General features: G+C 42.7%; 1 protein-coding gene across 1 annotated transcript in view; it reads left to right on the top strand.

The window, feature by feature from the left end:
• LAMA4 (laminin subunit alpha 4) overlaps nucleotides 1-13,605 on the top strand; it is a 130,545-nt gene extending 116,940 nt beyond the window's left edge. Inside the window, 8 exon segments of the mRNA XM_030556152.1 lie at nucleotides 1,060-1,250; nucleotides 3,695-3,884; nucleotides 4,710-4,865; nucleotides 6,575-6,734; nucleotides 7,880-8,010; nucleotides 10,404-10,497; nucleotides 10,859-10,978; nucleotides 13,118-13,605. Of these exon segments, the coding sequence (XP_030412012.1) occupies nucleotides 1,060-1,250; nucleotides 3,695-3,884; nucleotides 4,710-4,865; nucleotides 6,575-6,734; nucleotides 7,880-8,010; nucleotides 10,404-10,497; nucleotides 10,859-10,978; nucleotides 13,118-13,263 (1,188 nt within the window). The 3' untranslated portion in view covers nucleotides 13,264-13,605.
• The last annotated feature ends 2,560 nt before the right edge of the window (nucleotides 13,606-16,165 follow it).

Here is a 16,165-nt window from a genome sequence, read left to right as displayed (position 1 = left end):
ATGGTCTCATTTTTCAGATTCCAAGATTCATCATAGACTTTTTTCATTATAGTTTCACCCATTTTTAAAGGAAACTTTTAAAATGCTCTACCAGATACTGACACTTTTACCTGCTAATGAAAATGACTTCTTTACGCCCAGCCCAATGGTTTATCTGGGGAAAGGAGATATACCAAAAGATGTAGTAAAAGTCAGAGATCATCGTAGTATTATAGTAGTTATAGATGGGAAAGAACATATCAAATCCAACCCTCTGCAAAGTTCTCCCAACAATAACTTAGATACTAAACTGAAACTACAGTTGATCTCTTAGCCAAAGGATCAAAAAGGTGTCAGTTGTATAATTTGCTAGTTTTTGTTTGGGGTTGTTAGCGTGTTTGGGCTTTTTTGTTTGTTTGTTTGATTTTATAACAAAAATAAAAGGACAATACACTGTAAATTTTCTACTGCTGGACATTTACAGGGCGGCATTTGCCTCAGCTTCAGGGAACAGTCATATCATTCTTTCGTAGTTAGTAGAATTGGAAAACAAAATTTCTGAGATCTCCTAAAAAGTGTGATAGAAAGTTCCCTCTCCTGTTTCCTCTTTTAGTCTTAAGGCAGTGAAAGCAGTGAGCTAATTTTTGCTCTCAGCTACATCCATGCAACTCCACCTAGTATAAACAACTTGCATCGATGTAAATGAGTGTTAACCTTAATCCAGTATTCTGAGATTGAGGTCCTATGCTATGCTGAACTGCAGCAGAGCTCACATCCTTAAAAGGGGGGAAGACTGCCACAAGGGGCTCAGGCTGGCAAATTCATAAGAACTGAATTGCCATTATATGTTGGCTAAGCAGTTAAAAATTCTGTGTTTCTCTGCATCAGTGGTGGGCATGGAGCTGAAAACTGAATACAATAGAATTATTTGGGAACAGATATATTGATTAGATTTGGAACAACACTAGATACTTTTATAAGCAATGCAAAATATTACTTGCCAGTTGGTAAACAGTATTGTCTCTGCTCATCATACACACCCACTTTAAACACTTGTTTAATGGCTTTCTTTGTATGAAGGTGGGAAGAGAAAAAGAAAGAACCTCAAAGGCAACTGGCCTCAAAAATTTAGATCAAGAAATGAGTGTGCAAAGAGACCCTGACTGCCAGTTGTCCAAGAACCCCACGGCAATTGAACATGCAAACCAGTTTGGAGGAATAGCCAACAGCCGGCAAGAGTTTGACCACATACCAAAGAATTTCAGTGACAGGTAAAGCATCACATAGTGACCTGAGAAATAAAAACCATTTACTCTCAAAGAAAAAGAGCCACGGAAACAAACAAACAAAGAACTTGGAACTAACAAGATGTACTTGCTGCCATTACCTTGGTTATTGTGCTTATATCCTATATCCCTTTCATGGGCTCTTCATCTGCTTTGTATCTTGAGAAATTGTGCCTTCCTAACTGCTTGTATGGCACCTAATGCAATTTGGATGCTAGTGCAATAATAATATATTAAATCTCCAAGCAAACGAGCTGCATCCCTCTGATATCACAATGCAGAAAGTCTTAGGCCAAAGCCTGCAGTCCTGACTCAATCAATACTCAGCAAAAATGCCCATTTACTTCTATAGGAGTCTAGCCTGAGTCAGAAATGCTGGATTTGACTCAATATTAATACTATTACAATATTATCTTTTTACATAATGCACTCCCTGCAAAAGCACATGTCCAACCACAGACTATATCACAGTCTCCCTCTGCACACATAAGCAATAATGATATCAGGGAGAATTGCAAGGCCTGAAATGAATGTATTTATATAACAATCACTTCCCCAGCCACTGAAGTACAGTCACCTCTTGGGTGAAACATGGCAGCTGTCTAGAAGCACTGCATGGTGGATTAGCACATGAAGCAATGGATACCATGTCCTATTCATATAGCAGTGGAATTGTAGGTAATGAAGGTAATTCCCTATACAGTGTTAGTTCAGTCTGCATGGCAAGGATATTTAATGCTCATACTCTCACAGAAAACGCTATATGATAGTCCAGGGGTCAGCAACCTTTCAGAAGTGGTGTGCTGAGTCTTCATTTATTCACTCTAATTTAGGGTTTTGCATGCCCGTCATACATTTTAACGTTTTTAGAAGGTCTCTTTCTATGTCTATAATATATAACTAAACTATTGTTGTATATAAAGTAAATAAGGTTTTTAAAATGTTTAAGAAGTTTAACTTAAAATTAAATTAAAATGCAGAGCTCCCCGGACCAGTGGCCAGGATCTAGGCAGTGTGAGTGCCAATGAAAATCAGCTCGCGTGCCACCTTCGGCACATGTGCCATAGGTTGCCTACCCCTGTGATAGTCTATGACCCCAAAGGATCAGGATCTTGGTTTAATGTTTATGCAGAAACCATCAGATTCAAAAACACAGTGGCCCCTAAACATACTGGGGCACTGGTTCAGAGGGAAGAATGGCATTTACTGAATCACAATGAAACCATTAAATTTGTTTTACTTCTGTATTTTACAAACAACTATTGCAACCTTGATGTTGAAGTTCAAAATGTAGTACCTGTGAGACAGACAATAACAAAAGGGAACCCAAATTCTTTTCCTCCCTAATTCTGCATTTGTTTATGTATTTATAAAAAATTAACATGGAAGTCATAGGTTTCATGATTTTAATGTGAATTAAAAATACCCATGACTTTGACATTTTAAAATATATCCTTGTAGGCAAGTGTATATGATATTAAGCATTTCAACAAATCTGACAGAAAATCCTGAGCGGTGCCAAGCTAACCCTTGAACTAAATGAGAAGTGCGAGAGAGCGGGAACTCAGCACTACCAGTGCTATAACACACAGGACCGGACTAGTGAACACTCAGGTCTCTACTATACTAAGTCACCCAAGCTTGCCATATTGGGAGCCCTAGTGTAGATGACATTTTAAGCATTGTGGCAATTACACCTTCTATTTTAATACTGCGGGGATGTGGCAGGCATGGTCCACTCCGGCCTCTTTCCAACCAAACAATTCGGAGACTGTCTTCAGGTGAAACACACAGTGATTTATTTATAAAATTCATGTCCACCACCTTTGCAGATTGTACAGCAGCTTTACAAATATCCTGGGACTCTAAAGCTTCTGACCCAAGCAGAGGAGAGATCTCCTGTGGCCTTGGCTCTATTAGCCTACAGCTCTTCCCCTTTCTTGCCCTCTTTTCATACTTTCTTCCTGTACCTTGGTCCCTTCGAGTTAATGAGGTAATTAGCTTTAAACTCTCTCCCGCCTAGCCTCAATCTATCAATTTGGCACAGTTCCCCATATTCAGGTGTGTGCAGGGCAACTAATTGAAGCTGCAGGGATCAGAGTGCTGGATTAGCTGCTGTAGCCCACCACTCTGTCACAGCATGTAAGAAATGTGTACATACTTCTTTGATCTGTATTGATTTTATTCACTCCTTAGGATTTGGTTTTGGTTTTCAAAAGACGAGTTCTCTATAAGATGGATTTTCCTCTGCTTGGTATCAGTTCTGCCTTCTATTCAAACAACCATATAGACTGTACATCTAAAAGATAATTTGCATAAACATGGAATACATTCTCTGCCATAAGGGGACAGGTCTCAATTCTCCCTTTTCTGCATGGTGACTTCAATCACATCTGCTCTGTTACTAAAATGACGTTTTTATTTGACAGATCACAGTTTTCCATTAGTTTGAAAACTCACTCATCTCATGGAATGATCTTTTATGCATCTGATCAAAAGGAAAACAACTTCATCACCCTTTTTGTTGCCCATGGCCGGCTGATTTTTATGTTTAATGTTGGTCATCAGAAGCTAAGGATTAAAAGCCAAGAGAAGTACAATGATGGGCTTTGGCATAATGTAAGTTGAAGAAAGTGATTGATGTTATGATGATGATATGATATGATACATGCATCAGGAAACCATAGTGGAGAATCTTCTTATCTGATAATTCATTTCCATGGGGATGTCAGTCTTTGTCCATAACCACATACACTTGCCTACATGCTGAGAAATTTCTGCTAACATTTTAAAATCCATTCTGTAGATCTGAGTATTTTGCCAAGTCATTAACTGGGGCTAAGGAGTTTAGTCAGTTACAGTAATCCGCCAAGTGGAAGAGGCAGAGGTGATCAGAACAGTGAGGCCAAGCAAGGTTTGGAAAGGCTTAGAACTGGGAGAGAAGGCTGTGTGATCTGAAGCAGTATTGAGACAAAGGAGCTGGGAGGGTAGTGAGGGCACCTTAAATGTGAACAATATATGTAATATAAGATATATATGTATGTGTAAATATATTCTTTGCACTGTTGTAGCCATGCTGGTCCTGGAATATTAGAGAGACAAGGTGGGTGAGGTCCAGAAAAAGATATTACCTCACTAGCCTTGTCTCTGTAAATATCTTGGCTATATACAATGTTCTATTTTGTTTAACAAAATGTTAAGACTTTCATTGCCAGCCTTTTATATGTGGGAGAAGACAGTTGTCCAACAGAGAAGATTAACAGTTTAAATACAGCCAGTGTGCAGCCAGCTTGTAAATTTTGAATCAGACAACGTTCTCTAATACCCTGCTGCTATCTCATGTTCTCATCTTCTTCTGCTATACAGTTATGTTTCTTCAGCAGTTTCATTATCATCTGCTTCAATAGTTAAAATTGTCGCTGAATACATTTTCTCCCTTTCAAGGTGATATTTGTTCGGGAAAAAACTACTGGTCGTTTGATAATTGATGGTCTTCGAGTATTGGAAGAAAGTCTTCCTTCTGTTGATAATACATGGCAAGTCAGTGGACCACTTTATATAGGGGGTGTGGCTCCAGGAAAAGCTGTAAAAAATATCCAGGTAAAATAGACACATATTATATCTGAAATTACTAATGTACATTTTGGCCTCGATCCTCAGGTGTGGCTGAAGACCCCACAGGACAAATCTGGGGCAGAGGTGAAAGGTGGGTTTAAGCCACCACTGTGTTCCTGAATCCTGGGCTGGTGATGTACTGGGCTGGATCCGTAGCAAAACCTAAAACAGCCAGGTGATCATTATGGCAGTCAAGGATCAGCGAGCACCACAGAAGTAGCAGTCACACCCCTTTCCTCTGGTCATGCCCATTATGCAGGCTGAATGGAAAAGATGGCATAGGAATCATTCTGCCAGCTCTGCATCACTGGAAGAGCCCTCTAAAATGGGACAATCCCTCTCACATGGCTATTTAAACTGACTTTAGAGCTGCTTTGAATCTGCAGAGTGGTTCAAAGATGCTTCTCCACAGACAAGGATTAGGATTTATTTATTTTCCTTCTAAAGAAGTTACCCAGCAAAACCGCACTACTTGATAGTAGAGTTACACCAGGGAGGTGCTGCTAACATTTTAACAAGAGGCTCCCACAAAAATTATTCCCATTTGCCCACAATAAACTCTACGTACAATACAAAGAATGTGTGTGCTTCCAGGGGTGAGGGAATAGGGAAATTTTGTTTTGCCATTTATTCAAATCTGCTTCCTCATAAACAAAAAAAAAAAGGAACAAGACAGTGCAATCTGGCAAAAATGCATCACCCCAGCCGATTCAGTGGCAAAAGAACCAAATGTGCTACAATACCCTGAGAACTCTTTTCAGCATGTAACTGATTATAACCAGATTATTTGTCTGTTTTGTCTAATCTAATCTAATTTCTATGGCCCCCATTGTATCTGAGAGCCTTCTTAACACTGTAAAAACTAAAGATATCAATAACGCCCTCCTTCACTTTCTTCCTTCTCAGATGGTAATAAAATAGCTTGGCTTTGAAGATTTTTGTATTTGTTTCTTTTAGTAATTTGGGTAGGAGGGTGTGTGGTGGATGTGTAGGTGGGTATAGACCTTACTAAGGGAAAGCTAAGATAAAAACATTCATGGTCTTGATTGTTAGTCACAGCAATAAAGAATAATGGCCTGTGATATAAATGTAAATTATGAAGGTTTTAAGCAGGCAGTGATTTTCACTTTTGTTGTCTCCGATACCTGAGAGCTTTACATAGCTACATGAAGGCCAAGAGTCTGCCCTACATATTGGAGACACATTGGAGGGTGCTGAAGAGCAAAAATTTAACAAAGCAAAACCTTAAGCAAGAAGGATTCCTCCTGTGGAATCCTTAGGTGCATATACCAAGGTAGTAGCTCTGCCATACATGGAGAGTGTAGCCCTGTCCTCACCCAGAGGCAAGAGGGTGCAGCTGGAGCCCTGCTGCTGTGCTCCATCTATTCTTTGTTTTCCAAAGCTCAGAGAAAGCCATGAGAACATAAGTTAGCTCTTATCTGAGGTTGCTCTAACTGACACCAGGGGACAGATAGGACCCAGAGTAAGAGGAGCACAAAGGTAGTTTAAAGTCCCTTCCCATACCTCTACCCCTCCCTGTTCCCTGCCTAGTGCAGAAATGGTGCAACAGAGAAACAGAGGTCTACAATTCATAAACAACCCCAGCTGGAGCTCTGAATCAAAAGGGAAAGACAAAAGATTTATTTTCCTTCCAAGAGTATTTCACTTAATAATCACTCGCTTTGTTTCCTCAGATTAACTCAGTCTACAGTTTTAATGGTTGTCTCAGCAATTTACAGCTCAACGGAAGATCAATCACTTCTGCTTCTCAGACATTCAGTGTGACTCCTTGCTTTGAAGGGCCATCAGAAGCAGGAACATACTTTTCATCAGAAGGAGGATATGTAATTCTTGGTAATGTGCGACTGAACAAATGTATCCAATAATAAGACTTCACATGTGGATGAGAGAGTTGGGTACCTATCTAGTTGCAGATTTTTTTTAATTTAATCATCACTATGCAGGGAGTCATGAGACATCAGTTCAACAATATATCCTTTACCTAATGTTGGTGTGGAGGATATCAGTATGTAAAAAATTATATTTTACAAGTTAACTAATGTCAAATTTCTTTCCACTATGGGGAAGTGGATCAATGGAGCTAAAACAATCCACACCAGCTGAGGATCTGCCTCTGAATTTTTAAGTGACAAAATAATATTTAACTCAAAAGGCATATAAAAAGATTTCCTGTATGTCATGAAGTGGGTTAGCAGTATGTATAACAAAATTGTTTAAGTTATTTAAGGCTATGAAACAGTATTCTGTTCTGGGAAGTGTCTTATGGACAAATTGTGCCAATAGGCACTAGGCAAGCAGAGGATGAAGCTGGGCCACAACACCTCAAGAGAATAGTAGGAGAGATTGCTGACTGTTTCTGATCCGCTCCACAGCCTGCCTCAGGAGGATGGGGTTAGTGCTACTGAATCCTGCAGTACCTACTCAGGCAAAACTCCCACTGCCTGAGGTTATGTCTACACTGCAGCCTACGTTGGCAAAATGTATGTCACTCAGGGGTCTGAATATTCCACCCTGGAGCAACATAAGTTACACCGACATAAGCACTCGTGTGCCCTGTGCTATGTCAGTGGGAGAGCTTCGCTGAGGTGGGTTTTTATGCAAAGGGAAGAGCTCTCTCCCATCGGAATAGAGCATCTTCACCAGACGCGCTCCAGAGGTACAGTTGTATCAGTACAGCTATGCTGCTGCAGCATTGTACGCATAGACATGGCCTGAGTTAGAACTGCAGAATTTCACGCCAAGTCAGTTTCACACGAGGAGGCTGCATGAGGTGAAGCTTATGCCCTGGGGGCGAAATTGCCTAGAACAACTCAATTTTCTGCTTTCCCTTTTGCTGTCAAAAAGTATCTTCAAGACTAAAATATTTGTGACGATATTAATACCAGAAGCTGTATGCTGCAATGTAGTAGATGTCCAGTTTCACAATTAATCTGGGTATAGAAATAACATTGTGTGACTGCTCTCTTTTCTCCCCTCAGATGAATCCTTCAGTTTAGGCCTGAAATTTGAAGTTGTTTTTGAAATACGCCCCCGAAGCAGTTCGGGAATCCTAATGCATGGTCACAGTGTGAATGGGGAGTACCTGAATATGCACATGAAACAAGGACAGGTATGAGGAAGGTCACATTTTCTTAACTGTTATGCCTCGTTCCCTCTACAATGTACTTGGATTCAGTGCTATATGCAGCTTTTGTCTAATAAACTTACTATTCCTTGAATCTTCTTTCTCTCCTAAATATATTACCCCATTAAACAAGAGGTTAAGCACAACCCAGATACTTCTATTAATGTACATAAATATTTATCAGTCAATATCAAATCAACTTACTTTACTGGCAACAACAATTAATATTTAATGTACAGATGAAAGGGAAGAGGAACACTGACACTCTTCCATCTGCATATTAAAAATGTATAACAGTTACAAGGAAGGTGACTTGATTTCATTTTCTTGGTGAGTTAATACATTTTTATTTACTGCATTTTAAAAGAGACATCTGAGTTGTGCTCATCCTTTTTTAGCAGACACGTTGAGGGGGTGCTCCCACAACTCTTGGGCTGATAATCAGAGCCCCCCTCCCAGGGTTCTGGAAAATTATAAATTGAAATCAGTGGGCTTGAGATTAAGTCTCCAAACAGTTGTTGCTATTATTGCTTGTTGTTTGTATTACAGTAACACCCGGAGACCCCAACCAAAACTGGGGTTATATAGTGCTAAATGCAATATATACACATAATAAGAGAGGCTCCTAGACAGACAAATGTTTGGAGAAAGAAAGAATAATTTCTCCCACTTTTAAGATGGGAAACTGAGACATGGAGGATAGAGCTGTAACAAGTTTTGATCTTTATAAATTAACAGGGGACATTAACCTCTGAGCCTTTTGCAGCTGCATATGATGTCGCTGTCATGGCACTGCTAAAATATGGATCTATTCATGACTGGTCCAGTGTGATCTTTACTATGCATATAATATAGATGGGAGTCACAGATGAGATGGGGTAGGGAAAGGCATAGGTGACCCTCACCAAAATGGTCCTGCAGTTACCTCCTTAGCAAATGGCTATATTCTTCTGATGTGATTTTCTTTAAGCACATAATCAATGCTCTCGTTTGAGAATTGCTTTCTGTTTCGTTTATTGACAGACACTTCTACAGGAGAAAAACCAGAATGGCCAGCCCTTTTCACTTACTTTTAAACCATCACCCATCTTAGTTCACCACCATCAGCTCACCTGACCACTTGATTAGGCCAGTAGACCCTTTCCCCAAGCCTTTTGAGTTTGATTTTGCTAGTGATGCCCATAAACTTGGCCAAGGCCTAGGGGAAGCAAACAGAGGATCAGGCTTATTGCAGTTTCTTATGTTGGTACTCTCCAGAGAAAAATAAAAATGTTCCCTAATTATCACTGGCATTTCCTCTACAATGAAAGTTGAGTGATTTCTTTTAATCATTTTCAGTGGACAACATGTGAATATTATATGTGTACATCTACACTGCAATGGAGGTTTAATTTCCAGCTCAGGTAGACATACATACGCTAGCTTTGATTGAGCTAGTGCACTAAAAATAGCAGTGTGACCACAGCTGCTCAGGCTAGCTGCCCACATACAGTCCCATCCAAGAACTTAGGTATGTACTCAGGAAGTTAGCCTGAGCCACTGCCCATGCCACCCTGCTATACTGTTATTTCAGTGTACTAGATTGATCAAAGCTAGCGCATGTACGTCTACCTGAGCTGCAAATACACCTCCAGTTGCAGTGCAGACATATCCTAAGGGCCAATTTCTGGACCTTTGCACAGCTCAAGTAAATGGGCTGTATGTGCATGAGTTGTGAGTCCTCCAAAGGAATCTTGCTGTCTGCCACAGACAGAGCTGCTCCACATCTGCTATTGCAATCTGTATGGGAAAAGATGGGCTTGGAATTAAGGCACTGTACTCAGAAGAATTGGGTTCAGTTCCTAGCTCTGCCACAGATGTCCTTTGTGATCTTAGACAGTTCGCTTGAGCTCTCTATGCCTCGATTCCCCATCTATACAATGGAAAGAACAATACTTCTTTTCTCCTACCCTTTGTCTGTCTTCTCTGTTTAGATTGTAGGCTCTTCAGGGTAGGGACTATCGCTTACTAATTGTTTGTGTAGTAGTAAGCACTAAGTAATACAAAAATAAGGCAGCAGTTCTGAAAATCTGAGTGAAATTGGCCGAGATTCGTTTTTAACAGAGGATAAAAAACAAAACAAAAATCTTTCTCTTGTGTTCAGAACACAAATGTTGCAAAAACTGCTGAAATTAGAAGCTTGAAATGTGGTTCATTTTAAAGATCTCTTAAGAATTAGTGTAAAGGAAAATGGTTCAAATCACTTTTAAAGTTATAAATGTTTAAAGTGGGAACCTAGCATTAGTGCAAGGACAGGTGAAAAAAGGCGGGGGGCGGGAGTGATGGACGGGGAATAAAAAAAGATTTTACAGTATGAATTACATTGTTTTTTTCCCCAGGTGATAGTGAAACTGAATAACGGAATCAGAGACTTTTCAACCTCAGTTACACCAAAACAAAGTCTCTGTGATGGCATGTGGCACAGAATTGCAGGTGAGTAAATCTCAGATCTTACCACTGTGAAGGGTGGTGGAACCTGATCCTCCCTCCATGGTTGCCCATTCTCATGGGCCAGAGGAGAGGGAATAGGGATCATGCCTTCAACTCCTCACCAGCTTTTGGGATGAAAGGTCCCCAAAGCAAATTGACATGAAAGAAGCAGTCCATGCCCAAGGACAGTAGCGCGTCCTGGACCTGCAGTCTACAAGCCAAGGGAGGCTTACACAAGGGCCATAGACAATCTAGCCCATGCTGTACAGCAGATCAAATAGACATCTTCAGATACCATACAAAACATAAATGATAGATTTTATCATTAGAGCTCTTTTTGACAAGATTTTGCTTTGCATTCTAGTTATTAGAGCCTCTAATGTGGTGCAGCTGGATGTGGACTCTGAGGTAAACCATGTAGTAGGACCTCTAAATCCAAAAGCAGTTGACCAGAAGGAGCCTGTGTTTGTTGGAGGTGTGCCAGGTAAGACTTGTCAGCATTGTTATAACTTTGTACCCAAATGCCAACACAGTTTAAAACAGAAACAGAAACGTTTAGTTTTCTTCTAGATAGTGAAAATCACCCTTCCTCTGTGCTCTCTGTTTTCCTCACGAAATCCCAAATTTTGAAGAACTGACCTAATAGTAAAATTTGACGGCTTAGGAAGAGGTGAAAGAACAGTTTTCCACCAGAAAATATTGGTTTGATGGAATCTAAACATTCCAGGCAGTTGGGGAGATAGTTGGGGAACCACCTGGGCATCTGGAGAGCTGGCTTGCTGGCCCCATAAAAAAAAAAAATTGCAGTTCCAATTTTTTTGTTCCAATTTGTAATGATTTGGGGAGAGGGGGGCGAGGGGGAGGGAAGAAGAGGGGATGTGGAAATTTCTATGGGACAGAAATTCCAGTTCCTGTATAGCTTTAGTCTCCAGGTCTTGTGTTGCTAGGCTCCTTCCAAGCAACAACTGCCTTGAACATTGAATATACAACATGAAATTCTTATTCTGGCCATATCTAATGCACAGATGTCTGTTAATGTGACTTTGTGACTCAGACCATCTGTATAATGTGGGCCAAGATTACTATATTTACTTTCATTATTCAGTACTCTGTTGCGCTTTCATATGCAAACTGTAGTCATCAGGATGTAATCTGACTTTTAAATCACTTTCTGTAAAATCTGCATTTCTCTTTGGTAGCATTATTTCTCTGTGCCATGAATGTCAATCAAGAATAGCATTATATTCCTTATCTTAGATTAGTAGTTTAACAGTGTGGAGCTCTCATTCATCCCACACTATGAGGGGGAGGGAATGAGTTGGAAGGGAACCACAGCTTTGTGCACAAGCTTGCTCACTCTTTAATTCTAAACTGGAATTTTCTTAGAACTTCTAAACAATTATCATAAAAACTACCCTGATAAGTAATAAAATGTGGTCATTGTGAATGCTGTTTTGGCCTGTGATAACAAAACTTTATAATTCTGCATTAGCTATAAAATACTAAAGAGACATTACATATGGACTCCATGATATTATTCTCATCTTGGAACAGAAGTATCCAATATTGAACTTCACTACAACAAACAAAGCATAAAACTGAATGTAGATATAGTATTGTAAACAGATAACACATTTGCCCTTATGTGTCTGTTTTGTTTGGTTATATTTAGTTATATCACATGAAATTACAAAATTAGACTCAGATCTACAGAGGGACTTAGACACCCAATGCCCAAATTTAAGGCCCTAAACTGCAGTACTAGGCAGACTGATTAGCTCTCAAGAATCACTTTTCTTGCAGTTGCTAGTGCTGATCAGAAAACTTCCATCCAAACAAATTTTGATTTAAAATTTTGATTAAAAATGAGGGGAATATATTTCCACTTTCTGACCAGCTGTAATAATCATGATACTAAATCAGGCAGTTTCACAAACCATGATTGATTGATAGCCCCATACAAAACCATACAGTAGAATTAGGCTTATTCCAGTTTTCTTATTGTATTGACTATACCCAAGATATATCATAGGGTGCCCTAATGAATAGAACACTGCACTGGGACTCAGAATACCTGGTGTCTAGTCACTGTTCTGCCAGTGGCCATTTGGGCGAGTTGCCTCACCTCTCTAGGTCTCAGTTTCCCCATCCATAAAATGGGGTTAATGACGCTAACCCTCCTTGGTAATCTGCTTTGAGACCTACTGATGGAAAGAGCTATAAAAAAGGTAAGTATTGTTATTAATACTGTTTTACTGATTTGGGGTCTCTTTTAAAATCTATCTGCAAAATAAAAATATTTGAGATTGCCTGTTTGTACCAGAGAGCCAGATTTGGTCCCTTGGAATTTTGCTAAAACTTGAGCTGGTCTTACTCAAAACCCTGGTTTTGGTAAAAGAAGTTTTTTCATAAATGATTTTGATTTTTTTAAATAATTTCAGTAAAAAATATCCTGAACCATGTTTCAAGAAACAGAAAATGGGTCAATTTCAAACCTGCAATACAAATTCAAAATATTTTTAAAATCATTTCCCCAGTTTTCAGCCAGCTTTATTTAAAATTGTTGTAAATGGTACTTCTGTCGTCATTTGTTCTAATTCTCCTTTTTCTTTGGTTCTTCCAGAGTCCCTTCTAACATCCAGCCTGACCACACGCAACTCCTTCACTGGCTGCATTCGTAACTTTGTGATTGATGGAAAGCCAGTGAGTTTCAGTAAAGCAGCTCTGGTCAGTGGTGCTGTGAGCATCAACACATGTCCAACAGCCTGATACTGCACAGCAGCAACACTGCAAACTTCTTTACAGAACTGAAGGAAAAAAACAAGCAAAAGAAACCATGTTCTATTCCATTACTGCTGCTGGGGGAAAATGAAAATATATCATCCATGGGCTTTATATGATAAAGCAGTTATGCTTAGGGTCACTCACTTGAAATTTCTATGTGTGCAAACAAAAGACATGAAGAATAAACAGAAATGTTATTTCTACAATTCTCTTACTAAACCACAAGAACAAGTTTCACAATTCTTACAGTATCTTTGTAACAAGCCCTATCACGCTGTCAATGAAATTGCTGATGGATTACAGAATAAAGGCAAATGATTTTAAATATGTTGCTTTCCAGAGAGACCTTAAATCATTTCATTCCATACCATACAAATGCCCTGGGTCACCAACTTTGGTTTAACTTGAAAAGAATTGCAAATATGCATTAAAGAATAAAGCTAGATAATAGACTTACTGTGTAAACCACTGTGTGCAAGATTGTTTTAAATGGAGCTCATTTATTCTTTGCTCAGCTAAAATGGGAGTATGCTGACCGTGGAATTTTTGGAAACAATAGAAAAATTAGAACCCATTTCTTTCCACTTCCAGATTAATTTGTGGAACCCTTTTGTAGTGATTTTCCCATCTGACACCATGTAATAGCTTGAATCCTAGCATGAGGTGAAGCAGGACTTACTGTTTTTAATATACATAATAGTTTTACATACACTAAACAATTTTAGGACAAACTGCCTCACATAGGAAGCAGAGTGTGGGTGCACGTGTGTGTGTAAGGACTGATTGAAATTTTCAAAATTTAAAGTTTTTTATTACATTTTTCATCTAAATTTTAATATATCCAATATACACATATAAATATACAAAGATCCAGGACCTGATTATAGTGGTATAACAAGTAATTTCACTGACTTCAGCAGAATTACTCCTGATCTACACTTGTGTAAACCAGAGAAGAATCAATCCCAAAGCATCTGGAGAAACACCATCACACAAGTGTAATACTCACCCCTTGTGAGATCATTGGTGTGTGTGGTATGCCAACCTTTCTCTGACACAGTACTTGGTAGCACATCCAGTGGGGCCACTACTCAGAGGCAAGAAGGAAAAGTACCGCAGTTGCTGGACCTAGTGTAATCTAGTGCATCATGGACAGGGCTGGTGCAACCATTTAGGCGACCTAGTCGGTTGCCTAGGGCACTGGCATTTGGGGGGGCGCCATTTTCTTCAGCAGCGACCGCAGCGGCCGGATCTTTGGCCACCCTGGTTGCCGCCAGCATTTAGGTGGAGGGCGTTGGGGCAGGGGAGCGTGTGGAGGGCCGCCTGCATCAAGTGAGGGGGGGGCAGCATGCAGGGGAACTCCCCGCCCCAGCTTATCCCTGCCCCGCCTCCTCCCTGAGCATGCCGTGGCTGCTTCACTTCTCCTGCCTCCCAGGCTTGCGGCGCCAATCAGCTTAGGTGCCACAAGCCTGGGAGGCGGGAGAAGTGAAGCAGCGACGGCGGGGTGCTTATGCGCGGAGCAGGGGTGAGCTGGGGAGGGAGAGGTGCCTCAGGGCAGAGGGTGGGGGGTGGGGAGCTGCTGCAAGAGGGGTGCCTCAGGGCAGAGGGGGGGAGCTGCCGTGGGGGGGTGCCTCAGGCAGGGCCAGTGCAAGGAAGTTTCGCACCCTAGGCGAAACTTTCACCTTGCGCCCCCCCATCCCTGCAGCAGCTCCCCGCCCGTCCCCGCCCTGAAGTGTGCCGCCCGTCCCCGTGGCAGCTCCCCACTCCCTGGCCTGAGGAGCCCTGCGGTACCTCCCCACCCCAGCTCACCCCTGCTCCGCATCCTCTCCAAGCAGGACTGCGCAGTGGAACCCAGCGGCGTGCTGACCCAGGGGACCTCCCTGGGTTGCCAGCGGCGCACCAGGGCAGCTCAGAGGATTCCGTGGGCCTGGGGTCTTCGGCGGCGGGGGGCCCTTCTGCTCCGGGACCTGCCACCGAAGTGCCCCGGAGACCCACCGCGGGGCCCTCTCACCGCCGAATTGCCGCCGAAGCGGGACCAGCAACCGAAGTGCAGCCTGGTCTTCAGCGGTAATTCTGTGGCGGAGAGCCCCCGCCGCGGGTCTCCGGAGCGCTTCGGCGACTGGTCCCAGAGCGGAAGGGCCCCCCACCACCGAATTACCGCTGAAGACCAGGCTGCATGTCGGCAGCGGGTCCCGCTTCGGCGGTAATTCACCAACGGGGGGTCCTTCCGCCCCGGAGCGGAAGGACCCCCCGCCAGTGAGGACCGGGAGCAGAAGAAGCTCCAGGGGCCCGGACCCTGCGAGAGTTTTCCGGGGCTTCCGGAGTGAGTGAAGGACCCCGCTCGAGGCCTCGAAAAACTCTCGTGGGGGCCCCTGCGGGGCCTGGGGCAAATTGCCCCTCTTGCCCCCAGCTCTGGGCAGCCCTGCTGGTGCGCTGACCCAGAGGAAGCCCTGGGCTGCCAGCAACGGCGCCCTAACTGGGGGGACCCCCTGGGCTGCCAGCTGCCGCAGCGGCGCCCTGACCCAGGGAACCCCCTGGGCTGCCGGCTGCCGCGGCAGCGCCCTGAACCGGGGAACCCCCTGGGCTGCCGGCTGCCACAGCGGCGCCCTGACCCGGGGAACACCCTGGGCTGCTGGCTGCCGTGGCGGCGCCCTGACCCGGGGAACCCCCTGGGCTGCCAGCTGCCGTGGCAGCGCTCTGACCCGGGGGACCCTCTGGGCTGCCGGCTGCCGCGGCGGCGTCCTGACCCAGGGAACACCCTGGGCTGCCGGCTGCCGCGGCAGCGCCCTGACCCGGGGGTCCCCCTGGGCTGCCGGCTGCCACCGGCAGCTCAGACTCCCTCTCTGTCCCAGCAGCAGTGGCTGCTCAACCATTTAAAAAAAAATTG

Source organism: Gopherus evgoodei, chromosome 3 (genome assembly GCF_007399415.2).
Source record: "Gopherus evgoodei ecotype Sinaloan lineage chromosome 3, rGopEvg1_v1.p, whole genome shotgun sequence".
In the NCBI taxonomy this organism is placed as follows: domain Eukaryota; kingdom Metazoa; phylum Chordata; order Testudines; family Testudinidae; genus Gopherus; species Gopherus evgoodei.
This window is presented reverse-complemented; position numbering and strand designations above follow the sequence as displayed.